General features: G+C 36.8%; 2 protein-coding genes across 2 annotated transcripts; both read right to left on the reverse strand.

Annotated features, from left to right (window-relative positions):
• Positions 1-1,845: 1,845 nt before the first annotated feature.
• On the reverse strand, positions 1,846-5,895 carry HSFA1D (heat shock transcription factor A1D). The gene is made up of 2 exons (XM_008239983.3): positions 5,330-5,895; positions 1,846-3,429 (listed from the first exon to the last, which is right to left on the reverse strand). Exons 1-2 carry the CDS (start codon positions 5,618-5,620, stop codon positions 2,176-2,178), a joined length of 1,545 nt encoding a protein of 514 aa, XP_008238205.1. The 5' UTR covers positions 5,621-5,895; the 3' UTR covers positions 1,846-2,175.
• A 1,957-nt stretch (positions 5,896-7,852) lies between these two features.
• Positions 7,853-10,840, reverse strand: LOC103336860 (uncharacterized). The gene is made up of 6 exons (XM_008239984.2): positions 10,361-10,840; positions 10,180-10,262; positions 9,481-9,567; positions 9,122-9,270; positions 8,728-8,859; positions 7,853-8,352 (listed from the first exon to the last, which is right to left on the reverse strand). Exons 1-6 carry the CDS (start codon positions 10,557-10,559, stop codon positions 8,163-8,165), a joined length of 840 nt encoding a protein of 279 aa, XP_008238206.1. The 5' UTR covers positions 10,560-10,840; the 3' UTR covers positions 7,853-8,162.
• Positions 10,841-14,059: the final 3,219 nt, after the last annotated feature.

Below are 14,059 nucleotides of genomic sequence, written 5' to 3' on the forward strand. Positions count from 1 at the left end.
AATTGTTCTTTTTCGTGTGTCCAATTCTAGGACATAATACATGACATAACTTAGCTTTCAATAATTTTTTTTGGAGTATTTTATTTTAAGAAAACCTTTTGGACCTAATATAAGATTATCATAATTTTAGAGTATTTTTTTCTTTCTTTTTTTGTTCGATCAATTTTTTATTATTTTTGATTAAATGATCAAAGTATTTGATTCAGCATATCATATCTATAGGGAAAAGATTGGCCTTGCTGACTGCCTTGCAAGGTGCAGCTACAACCTGGACTTAGGCATTTGCTATTTTGATAATGCTCGTGTGGGCAAATGATGTTCTGGTTGATGACCTTCTAAGGGTCTCTCGTTCTCGTCAGATTTCCCTTGCGGAAGTGTAGTTGTTTATTGGGGTTTATTTCCCGCCCACACCCCGCCCCATTTAATAAATAAAAAATATTTGATTTAGTTAGGTTCAGTTCAGATTCGGTCGTTAATCTCTCTGAAGGTGAAACTGTGAGCATGAAATGCAGCCGCAGCCCCCCTCTGGGGGTGGGTGACTTCCCCATCTTCCATGTTTCTCTCCTTATCTCCCTTTCACCTTTTCTGGTTTTCTTCCCCTCTCCACTACTCTCCCCAGATTTGTTTGGATTTTAGGTCCTCTTGCCCAGATCTATCTGGATCTTATCTTTTGTTTGTTTATTTGTGTGTTTTCTGTTGTAGGTCCTCATTGACTTTTGTTGTTCTTTGATGTAGTTGGGATGGTTGCGGTGTGGTGTTGTCAACGCAGCTTTTTGCTTTGGTTTTTGTTGTGTTTTTAAAGCAAGTACTACAATCCATCGTAGATGCTACGATTTTGTAGCAGCTTTTGGTCCACTCACATGGATTTTGCTCCAGTTTAGTATTTGGAGTTGGAAAAGTGATTGTTGTCGGTTTGTATGGGATTGGGTTTTGCCTGTGCAAAATAAGAGATTTAGCCATGTTGGTGCTACGAGTCTCTTTGGTTTGCTGGAGAGGATGTGGTGCGGTGCCCTTGTTTCTTTGTTTATTTTAGTCTAATAATTCTCAGAAACTCAATAGGAGTTTGTTGGTGTTTGTATTTAGTGTTTGACTTTTTGATGCGGATTTGCCGTTACTTCTATTGCGCGATGAATCTGTATTGTAGGTTTGAGTACAGGTGCTTTTGTCTATCGAATTGGAGGTTTTAGGTTTTCTGGCATGCGTAATTCTCTCCAGATCAAACCAATTTATTTTTGTGTTTGGTCATTGGAGATGTTGTACTCATATTTGGCATTGTGGCTACTTTGTACTTTTTTTTTGTGTTATCAATAAAATTACCATCACTTTTAATCAAAAAGGTTCAATTTGGATTAAAGCCTCATATTAATCACAGGATTAAAGTCAAATCAGTCAATTATTTGTTGAGTAATGATCGTCATGGTGTTGTTAATTTTTTGAGTTATTTGCTTCATTGGTAATTAATAGAAAAGTGGAAAGTTTGTTGGGTCAATTAACAGAATAAGGGTAAATCAAGAAAAATCTTATTAAAACATTATTTATCTCTCATAATAATGTCATCTAACAAATATAAAATAAAGAATTAACTATAAATAGTTAAACCCTCACATGTGTCGCCTAGGAAGGGTGGTGAGGGTAGACCAAAAATTCTCCCTACAAAGCAGAGAGAGGGCAGATGGCGGCGGGATGGATCCAATATGGAAGGCAAAGCCATGAACTACTAATCCATTATTTTATGGCCGGTTAACAGCTTCTCTACCTACAAATCGAATTTAAATTTATAATCTAAGGCTGCTAAACACAATTAAGGAAAGGATGTGATAATAATTTTTAGGAAAGGAAAAAGCATGAGAGAATATGAGTAAATGTATAAAAGGGGGATATCAGTATAAGAACCATCTTTGTCCTTTTTGGAGTTCATTCAACACTGACAAGCAGAGAAAAATCAAAACCAAAGGGGAGATAGAAACTAAAATTAAAACTAAACCTCTGGTCCCCTTCCATATGTGCAAAATAAAGCCAATTTAAACTGATACAGAAGGTATAGCTGCTCTGCTTTTCTAAGGGGCCATGAGATCAAAATGATAATTAGTAGTATGTCTCCGTCACCCGTCACCAGCGTTCGGGGTTCGGGGTTTAGCTTCAAGTGTGAGACTAATGTACATTAGGTAAACAAGATCAAACCCCTTTGGTATCTGAAGTAAGACGTTCCATTTTTTCAGTAAGGTTATCCATATTATGCTGGGTTTTGTCCCATCCATTCTCTGTTGACGGCTGCTCTTCATTTCCCATGGGCACTCCTGCAGAAGTAGAATCCATTTCATCTGGCTCTGGACTTTGTAAAAATTGATCCCAATTCTTTAGCAATGCTTCTATGTCAGGATCAGGAGGAATACTATCAATGTCTATGGTCATTGACCCATCCAATCCCAATATGTCGCCGATAAATCCATCACCTGCGTCAGATGCCATGTTTTCAATAAATCCAACACCCGCATCAGGTGCCATGTTTTCTTCAGGAATATCAACTAAACATTCGGGTACCATTTCCGGTACTTGAGAAAGCTGGGGGATGATTACACCTGCCTGAGAAATAGGGATTGATTGTGCCTCTTGTGCTCCAACGAGGGCATTTATATCTGAGAATGGAGCTCTCGTAACTGTTCCAGAGTTTGCAGCCTGTAGAGAAGATTGTACTTCAGAAATTGCAGATGACGAACCAAGCCCTGAAGTCAGCGGGACTTCTTGAAGGGTCACTCCTGACGCACGGCTTGAAGAGCTCCCACTGTCTATTAAACTGGATGATGATGATGAGCCATTCCCAGTCAGGATGTTATCAGGGGTGTCATTAAAAGATTCCAGCCGGGAAGAAGAAGTATCTGTTGTCATAATCTGCCTGAGCATTGCCTTTGCAGCTTCATTCACTGGAGGCTGATACTTCACAATCTGTCCATCAGAAGTACCAGAGTCCCCGCCCTCATCCTGCTTGAGCCTCCGTTTTTTGTTGACTTCAATTATGCGCCTATTGCTCTCATTCTGCTGCTGTACAAACTGAGTCAAGAAACTTGGGCTCTGCACAGCCTTTGCAAGGAATGACATCATCTGTTGCTGCCGCTGTTCCATACCCTGAAGACGTTGCACCATTGCTTGCAGCTGGTTATCAGTAGACTGTTGCTGCTGCCTCAACTTGATAAGTTCCTGCATAAGCACATTCTTGTCCCTTTTTAGCCTCTCAACTTCTTCCTCAAGGCCAAACTTCCCAACCTCTACACATGCAGCCACTGAATTCTGTCCTTGTGATGGCTGTGGCTGTTGATGACTATGTCCATGCGCAGGTTTTCGCCGGTTGATACTCTTAAGGAGATGCTTCTGACCCCTCAAAAAGCCCTCATTTGCAAATTCCCAGCGGTCTGGGTCAACCTTCCTAAATCCCTGTTTGAACCAAAATGAAGTAGGGGTTCAATCAACATAATGAAAATTAAAGGAAAAAATGCATGATTCAGCAAAACAAAGAAAGAAACAAAAACAATATCAGGACAAGCAGGCAGGAAAACATTGATGAAGAAAAATGGATCGATTATCTACCCATTTATAAGAAAAACAACTACAAAGTTGATCAATGGAGTTCACAAGACTTATCCCAAGCCAATTAATGTATTCCCAAAAAGTTAAAAAATAACTTCACATCCTTAGTTCTTCCTATGCAGTAGCACTCCCTCCGACTCACCACATGGGCACCTTGTACATGTCAGGAACCAATAGTGTGCTTATTCCCAGAGTCTAAGTTACTAGTCACACCACTCAACAAGTACACTCCCCATAACCACCAAAAAGTCTTCACATTGATACCACACTACACTCAAGTTTAGAATCTTTGATTCTCTATTCAAGCAATTTCATATGCAGAGTTCACATAACTTATAACTAGTACCTTTACATAATATCATTCGAAATGTGGCTCAGCCAAAATAAACAATGAGTAGCTATGAAGACATTCTCTACCAGTTCTTTCTAAGCGTGTCTTTGATGCAAGCCCACATACCCCACACAACTTTACTGGAGAAAACCATATAGCACAATCAAAACATAAAACCAAATAACAGCAACCATCTCCCAAACAAGATTTGTAATGTAAATAAGAAACCTGAAATATCTTATCTCACATATCAAAAGTTTCAAGCAGCTTTTGAGTGGTATTTGTAGGTCCATAGTCAAACTTTTATGCAACATTGCGCTTAAAAATTCGGGTTTATGGTATAGAACATGTTGTGTAAGGCAGTGAGAAGCTCATGGAAAAGAGTGCTTAAAGACATATCCAGACATAGGGACGAATCAGCATGCTGCATAGGCTACTATATTATGCTTGGTGAATTAAGCATGCACGGGATACTCTATTATGCTTGGTGAATTAAACACGCACAGAAAATTGGTATTGAACCCCAGATCCCACTCTCCACCCTGTTTCTTTTTCCCCTCACTTTTCCTCAAATCAAAATTTTGATGTTCTCATCAAGAAGCTTTGTACATCAGGAAACAACCATAAAAATAATTATTGTTCACTTTGTTTAACAATTCCTGCCCTTTTTTCACTCCATAAAATGCTAACAGCATACCGTAAAGAATCTCCCTCTCAAGGAAATCTCTACCAACAGACTTCCCATTTAGTCTTCATCCTTCATGACCAAATTACCAACCCCCAAACAACATTCTACCTGCTCTAAGATACCACCTGATCAAGTGGCCCTTCTACCTCTATTCAAAACAGTCGAAGAATAAAAATCCTTCATAACATTCTCAAACCTCTTTACAACTTTAAGTGTTTTGAATCTGACTTACCTCCATTTGAAAGGACAACTTTTTTACACCCTTCTAACATATGTATAGTTCCAAAAAAGAAAGCAAGAGAAAAAACCAAAACCAAAAGCTTTCAACTCCAAAAACAAGTATTTTGTTAAAACGCGAGTTCCTAACGTTTCAAGTATCCCTCAAATTTCCGAGGGACCGAATGGGAGATTTTAAGCCATTCACCCCTCGAACAATCAGTATCGACAAAGTGAGTGCAAAGCACTTCAGAATTGCCACTCAACTACACTACTACCGCAAGATTGCAACAGACAGACTATCTTTTTCTTTTTCCAATCTTGAGCATTCCCATTAACCACACAATCTAAACGATTTACATTTCAGTAAACTATATACCACACTCCCCAGATAAGACCAATCTGTGTTTCCATCAACCATTGAAACAAATCAATCACCAATAAAAGCATAAACCATGAGTAGAAAAGACACAGAGAGAGAGAGAGAGAGAGAGAGAGAGAGAGTGCCATACATAGGTGTTCAACTGCCTCACAAAGCTGGAGAAGTTATTGTGCTTGAAGTACTTGGGCAGAAGGTCCCTAGCAAACTCCGGCGGGTTCCAAACCACGAAGCTGTTGTTGGTGGGGCTCCACGACACAACCTGGTCGGTCGCCGGGTCGTCCACCATGTCGTACGTCTTGCTCAGAAAAGGCGGCGGCGCGTTCGAGTTCAGTAACGGTGCTGGCGCCGGAGCCAAACCCGCCTGCTGGGCTCCGCCGCCGGCCATTGATGCATCGTCGCCGTTGTTATTAGCACCTCCCATATCGCCGTCGAAGAAATTTATTGTAGATTTGAAAATTAAAATAATGGCACAGAAATGGGGATTATTGGCTTGGCTAGGGTTTTGCAGAGGCCATTTCTATGGTACGGAAGAGAGCTCTTAGCTCCAAAATCCTAGACTGCCTCTATCAGAGAGAGAGAGAGAGTGTGTGTGTTGTGTACGGACAGTGGGATTAGGCGAAGAGTAGGGAAGGTGTATAAAAGGGCGGACACGGACGCACGAAACGGGAACGAACAGTTGCCTCCTCTCTGGGAGATGGATGATGATGTCCTCGAATTTAGGACAATAATGAAAATTAGAAAAAATTTCAACATGTTAATTAAATGACTTTTTTACTTTAAAAAAAATTATATCTTGAACCGGATCAGAAGAACAATAATTAGTTTGACTAGCCTCCTCACTTCACTTATGTGCGAATTGGTTTAATTTTTTAATTTTTAAATTTTTAGAATTAAGGGAAAAGATAAAATTGATAGTTATGTTCTATAAAAGTAGGATCTAATATATTATTTTATTTTTAATTTTAATTTTTTTAAATATAAAATAATATGAATTTATCATATTATCTTCATTTAATTAATAATTTCAATTCTTAATGTTTGAATTAACCAATGTCATTTTTTGATATTTTGAATGTTTCACTATTCTCTGTCTTTTGCTTTATATATATAAATTCAATTCAGTGTAGTCTTTTTAGAACCGCATAAATCAAACCAAATCACATATACAAATTTTAATATAAATTTTGAACACTTGAAATTATTTATCTATTATCACCATTTACTATTATATTTCATCAATATACTGATACAAACCCATTACAAATGACATCATCTCTATCAAAATTTATCAATCTTCCAGTGGCAAGAAGTTTTATCATCTACTGTTGTTCGATTTAGTGCCCGTTTAGCATTAATTATTTGGGCTAAAAAGTAATTTTCGATAAAGTTATTGAAGTTCACCTTGCTTGGTAAAATGCAAGATAATCACATTTGGGATAAAATAACTGTCAGCGACCGTGATTTTAGAAAGCAGCTTAAGGGCTGATTTTATTTCAGCTTTCACGGAAAGCTAAACAAGGAGTCGGGTTGTTTAATGAATTTTAATGAATTGCCTTTAATATCCTTGTTAACTTTTCTAATTTACATCATCTATCCCTCATATTCTTCCTCCCAAGCACGTTCCAACTATCCCTCATCTTCTTCCCACATAGACCATCTCATTTTTCTCACAACGTTGCAAGGTGAAAACCTCTCAAACCTCCAGGGAATGTTTTGATAAAGCAACCCATTCCAACTCCTCCCATTTTCATTTTTTTTTTACTACATCCTCCCACGAGAGGTAACTCTATCTATCTGCCACGAAGTCAGAGCACAAGGTGGGAGTGGATTATTTTTGGATGTTGTACTCGGCGATGGTGCAGCCATCCTGGAGCTGCTTGCGAGCAAAGATAGACCTCTATTGGTTTGGCAGAATACTCTCCTTGTGTTGGATCTTGACTTTGACATTGTTAACTGTGTGAGAGCTTTTCAGGGTGTTGATTGTTAAGATCAGGGTGGATCTGTGGGAGGGTGGGCTAGCAAGAAGAGGGGTGTAGAGTGGGTGAGTTAATTTTGTTTTAATTTTTTAATGTTATTTTATTTAGGGTGTTTCTCAACAACAAAATTTAATAAAAGATTTGCATACTTGAAAGTGACAATGTTCTGGCAAAAAAGAGAAGAAAAAGAAGTGCGACTATTATATATATATATATAATACCAAAACACTTGAATAATAGTCATTTTCACAGCTCATAGTTGTTTTACACAAACATTTACCAAACGCTTTTAAATTGATTTTTGTATCAAAATCACTTTCAATATAAAGTTTATCAAACGCCAAACTACTTTCATTCACAACTGATTTCTCTTACAACAAATCCGAAAGTAATTATTTTCACAGCACAGCAATTCCAAACTAACCCTTACACTACAAAGATTTGCTTAATTGTTAATTAAGGAAAACGATAGAACGTTTATTGAGACCGACTAACTTGCATTATTTCAACTTTGTTGTGTATGTTACAAAATAGGAATGACCAACTTAAATCAAACTAAACAGGGATGAATTTTTCACATTTTACTGCAGAATTAAACATTTGTGTGGAGGACAAGTCGATGAGTAAATATTTAGGGCTGACCATAACTGGGGACATCCTAGAGTGCAAACACAATCAAGAGCACAAAAATCAAATTAATACAACTTGGGCCATAATCTCTTGGAAGATCCTTTAAATTACAACAAAGCCACCATAATTAGCAGTTTGTACCATACCATGTCTCAAGTCCTCACTGAGACCACAACAGAAACATGCATTGGTGTATCTGTGCCTTGCTTTCTCTTCCTCTATTTTTATTCCTCCACTTTCCTTGAACAGTTCAATTGGTTCTGAGCATATCTTTGTTTTCTCAATCATCAACAAACGATGTTCAACCGACAATTCTCAAAGCAAAAATACCACACTCATGAAATGGGAGGAAACATACTAAGACTTCACATGGTCCCTAATAAATTGCTCCACCTGGGACACGTCACCTGTTAGACCAGATGCTTCTGCAACCGTAACTTTGTTCTGGCACTGATGGAATGAAAATGGTTCGCCAGGTACTCCAAGTGTAAAGTCATTTGCAATATCAGCTGCTGATATTGCACTTCTTGATGCTCGTAATTTGTCACTGTAAGACGTATGACAAATGTATCAAGATAATGAACAATGAAATATATATATATAAATCAGAAACAGATGAATATGAATCACTATATAACAGATGAATATAAATCACAATATCACAGAGAACTCTAGAGCGAATGAACAATGCAAGCATTATATTTATGGAAAACATGGATGTTATCACAACAATATATCTTCCTCATGAACCATGAAGATAGAAGATACGTCTTATCAAAAAGTGAAGATGCATGATATAATTTTCAAGTGCATATAAACTAACAATTAATATAATCCTGTACACACCACTGAAAAACTTAAAGTAAAACTTTATAATCAATCAGAGATTAGACACCTATTGTCAGAAGAAATCAAATCTTACATTTCCTTCTCCAACTGTTTTCGAATAAATTCCTTGCTGTGTGCTGTCACTTTGTCTGTCTTGTTGCAGAGAATAAGAACTGGAATTTTCTTCCTCACCACACTAGCCTTGGTCAAAATATCATATAAGTACCTGTTGCAAACAAAGCGCCAAAGATCAGTCCTTATTAGTGAAAATCTTATGTTGGGTGCAAATCATGCATCTACCTATGCTTACATCACAAAATCAGGGTTCCTCTATTTTTTACGAGTATTTTTGTCACTCTGTGGCCTTAGACCAGTAGGGCTGGCACCCTTTACCACCACTTGTGACATAGATGTAAGAAAATATGGCAAGCAGAATAGTTACGTTTCAATATCATATTGTAGCTTTTTATTGAAAGGGAAAATCTTACTCTGAAGCAGCACGGCAATTTGGTAAGAACTCCAAAGCATCAACCACAAATACTATACCTGCTGCTTGAGGTAGGAAATCATCTAGTTTGGCTCTAAGGCGAGAATGCCCAGGGACATCAATAAGATGAACAGGATTTACCTTTCCATTCTGTCAGTGACAACCAAAAGAAGGGTGAGCATGATTAAGTTCCTGAAGGACAATAAACAAGAACATAGTAAAAAAGAAAAGGAAGAAAATGTTTGTGGCTAAAATCTTCTACACATAGAAGGCAGATAAGTTAGATCTGCCCTCATTTAACAAGCCATAGTTTTTTAAACATTGATTACTTGCATATTAGCACAAGAGGCTGAGATATACCTTGGATTTTTCAGAATGGAGCACAAAAGTTCCCTCATTTGGTTCCATAGATGTGACAGTACCTTGATGAGAAGAGCCATCCCGAAGCTGGCACATACATCAAATCATGTCGCAAAAGTTAGATCAACATTGCTATGGCATAACTAGATCATCAAAGATACTCAAAACGAGGGGAAAAATGGACGGACTTAATAAAAGGCATTTAGAATTTCTACCCAAATACTATTTTCCAAGCATTAAACAAAATCTTATCACAAACAGACAGACATAGAGTTTCACAATATATCCGAAAAAAGAAAAACAGATACAACATAACAAAAGAACCAACACAGTATTTTTAATAACTCGAGACTGTCTTACAATGTGATCATAGAAGAAACTCAAATCGGTGAATTTCTACTCAAAGGACTTCCTTAATAAAAGGCATTTAGAATTTCTACCCAAATACTATTTTCCAAGCATCAAACAAAATCTTATCACAAACAGGAATAGAATTTCAATTATATCAGAAAAGAAGAAACAGCATAAGCAAAAGAACCAAGAGAAATTTTTTAATAACTTGAGACCGTCTTACAAAATTTTTAATAAAACGCATAGAATTTCTACCCATATGCAAAACCAATTAGCAGAAAGCTTGCACAAAAATCTAACTTCTTAATTGGCCTAAGAAGAACAAAATCCAATAATGCCAGAGCTTACTTGATAGAAAAGAAGAGTCTTCCCACTCCCGCTAAGCCCACTCAGCAGTATGGTATTAGCTTTTGGGCGTTTAAACAACCTAACTACAACACAAAAGATATGAAGAGAATATATCAGAGTAATTACAAATAAAATATAATATTTAACCAAATAAATAAATAAAATGACAAAAAATTCATACCCAATATGAGTAAAAATGATGTGAATATCAAGATGGCGATAGCAGCATAAATCTGCTCAGGTGGAACCTGATGAATGTATTCGAGGGCTTGAGACGACCATTTCTCTGCCTGAATGCGTTCAAGGGCCTGCGACGACCATTTCTCTGCCTGTTTCTTCCATTGTTCTCCCAGCACCTTCCATTGTTCTAATCCTTCCATTCCTTTTGGGATTTTAAGAGACTTTCAGATTCAATTGTGATGAATCTTGGCCTCTTCACTGAAACTGAGACTGCGATCCCTCGGGAACGTTTCGAGAAGGAACGAAGCTCAATGACGCAGAAATTGCCCAGCGGAGAGAGGGAGACTGCGATGTCAGGGACTTAGGGTTACAGATTTGGGTATTATAGTGAAGAAGGAGAAAAAGTGTCTTAAGTTCAATTTTTAGGTCCTAATTCAAACATAATCCTTTCAAAATTTCATTCAAATTGGAACTTATTTCCACTTGATTACTATTATGAACATTTCCTTATTTATTGAAAGTGACAGTAAGATAACTACACGTTTTCCAATTTGAGTAAAATTTTGTGAGAATTTTTCAATAAAGATCTGAAACGGTTCGAATCACAAAATAGAATGTGAAGTGGGCCAAAACGAGATGTGCATGAGTATCTTCAAGTGAGCTGCATAAGTTGAAGCTTAGTTAGCAAATTGTGCTGGTTAGAAGGGCCCTTGTGTAGTTGTGTGCACGCTTCTATCTTATGCATAATCGCTTAGTTGTGAAATTTGGGAAGTTACGATCCAAAAACAACTAAAGGCTAAATGAGGATGCAAATATGAGATATGAAGCGCCTTCTTACAATATCAAAACAAAAACAAAAGACAAAAAATTCTTACGAATCTCTGACCACATACTTACTCTTTATTGATAATGCGGTATACTTAGAATTGGGCCGAAGGAACCAGTCTGGCTGCAAAAAATTTACGGGCAAATGGAATTACACTTTTCAAGGTGTGTGAAGAAACAATCAAGCTACTTGGGAAAGCTGACATGTGGTTCTTCAGTCATGAGCATCCCATCCCACATTGACTGAGGAAGCTCAAAGAGTGCTTGATTAGGCTGTTGACAAAAGGCTAAAATCTGGTGACATTCTGGGCTGTTTGATTCATATATAAATTTTTCTATTTTGGAAATTCTTTTGATTGGCCTTTGATTTTTTTGTGTGAATTCGTATTGTTTCTTACACATCTCATGAGCTAAAGTCTACTGCCGTATTTAGAATTGCATGGATGCCCGTTCTTGTGGCATCTTAACTTGCAGACAAATATATGAATTCAAATATACTGATAGGTAACGTAAGATGGCTGAGATGATATCAACGTCGATGTAGGCTAGTAACTTCTATTTGAATAGCAAAACATATGATTTTGTTAAAAAAAAAATTATGACTTTGTTTAAATGCTTATTGTGTTCTGTAATTTCATTTTTCCCATTCTGCCATCTGAGAATTTGTATGCTTGAGTGTGTAATCTTTTTAAAATATAGAGCTCTAGGTTAAGTGTTATAGTAATACTCAATGCATGGACTGGCTTCATTGATTTGCATTATGTTTGGGTTGAAAAGACACAGTAGTAGACTCATCTCGCATTATAAGGGTAAAAGGTTTTGGATTCTTTGGCAGCTCCCATATTCCACCATGAATCATGTAATGACGCGTTCTTCAAAAGTATGAATGTTTCGCGAGAGTTTTAAAGTAAAAATCCACCATGAATATGGGATTGTGATAGTTGCTATTATGTTTGCATGCAGCATGCTCATGTATAATAAGTTCTGTACGGGTAATTTTTTGATGAAATAATATGGCATCAACATTCTCCAAATTTTACCCAAAATAATATACATGCAGGATGTGAGGAAAATATTCTCATGAGGACAGCTGGGGAAATGGCAACTCAAATAACATAGACACCTAATTACACTTCGGTTGAAGCTAGGCATCGCAACGGGGCAGATTTGGGCCAAAAGTTAGGTAAACGATGGCTCGTAGGGGATTTGGGGCATCAGTCACTTTTTTAATTTCAATTTGTGCTTAAATAAAATAATGCAATTTCATGTAAAATAACATATAATCATACTCCGATGTTGGAACAGAACTATCTAAAGAAATAAAATAACGCTTACATATAATCATACTCCAATATTGGAACAGAAGTATCTAAAGAAAGTAAAATAGCACTTACAATTTCATGGATATATGTGAATGAGATATCAGGCCATAGACTTCTTAATTCAACCTCGACCTCCACAATTGTCAAGTTCCAATTATTTTGGTTAAAATGATGATGTACGTTTCTCATGAATCTTAACTCTTCGGATCAAATTTATATATTGCAACCATAAATGGTTCACACCTACTCGGATCCAAATTCCAATCAATGAAAACGTAGCAAATGCAATATTTTTGTTGAAAAATCTCATACGTGCAGAAGGGCTCTTACTTTGATAAATATCATCGATCTTCTTCATCGTTAAGCTGGGCGTCAGTAAAAAGGGATAATCAATCAATTTCTAAACAAAATTATTAATATGGAAAAAGAGAAAATAACAATATTAATAAATAGATAATATCAACATTATTCAGCAAACAAATAAATAAAGAAAATTAACTCACCCTGACAGCTGGAAAAACAACACAAAATTGTCTTTATTCGTCCATGATTGATAGCCATAAAGCAGACTATTTATGTAGTCCCCGAAGCTTTAAAAATCTGTAAGCTTCATGACTTCTCGATCTTGAACACCATCCATAATTCAAAATGTTAAATAATTTTATCCTTCCAACAATGACATACATGCTGAAGACCACTATGATAGTAGCCATTTTTATGGATTTCCTAAATAGTGACAATAAGCCTTTCTTCAAAATAAAATATAAAGTTAATTATGCCAACAAAATAATTCTAAATCAAATACAAAATAGTAATATCTAAAAAAGACTAATATTAAATATGACTTTCACTTAATTTGCATTATTCATGAATCGTGAAGTCGGGATTTACTCAACAGTAAAGCAGTGAAGGATATGGATTTGGATAGAATGACAGACATCGATGGATCGTTGCATCGAACCATTCGCAGCCACTGACTAAAACCCATTCATCTAAGGGTTGATATACTATAATCTCTCATACCAACAATGTTTCCAGGGGGCGAGGATTGGTTTGACAATAAACAAGTAGATATGGGCTTAAAACGCAGTCATTCATGTTGCTAATAGAACATGTATAATCAAAAACATTTTGAAGTTAACATCAACTCTAGCACCAAAGTTTAAAAAATTCATGGGTTTAGAAGGACCACCCATCAGTCGTACAATTTCTCCATACTAATGGGTAGTCCTTCTAAACCCATGAAATTTTTTAACTTTGGTGCTAGAGTTGATGTTCACTGGCTTCAAAATGTTTTTGATTATACATACTCTGCTAGCAACATGAATGATTGCGTTTTAAGCCCATATCTGCTTGTTTATTGTCAAACCAATCCCCGGCCCCCTAGACACATTGTTAATTGGTATGAGAATTATAGCATAACAACCCTTATATGAATGGGTTTTGGTCAATTGGCTATGAATGGTTCGATGCAACAGTCCATCAATGGGTACTGTCACTCTATCAACCAAATCCATATCCTTCACTGCCTGCTTTACTTGTTCAAGGCAAAT

This window comes from Prunus mume, linkage group LG7 (assembly GCF_029339155.1).
Source record: "Prunus mume cultivar Tortuosa linkage group LG7, ASM2933915v1, whole genome shotgun sequence".
Classification (NCBI taxonomy): Eukaryota; Viridiplantae; Streptophyta; class Magnoliopsida; order Rosales; family Rosaceae; genus Prunus; species Prunus mume.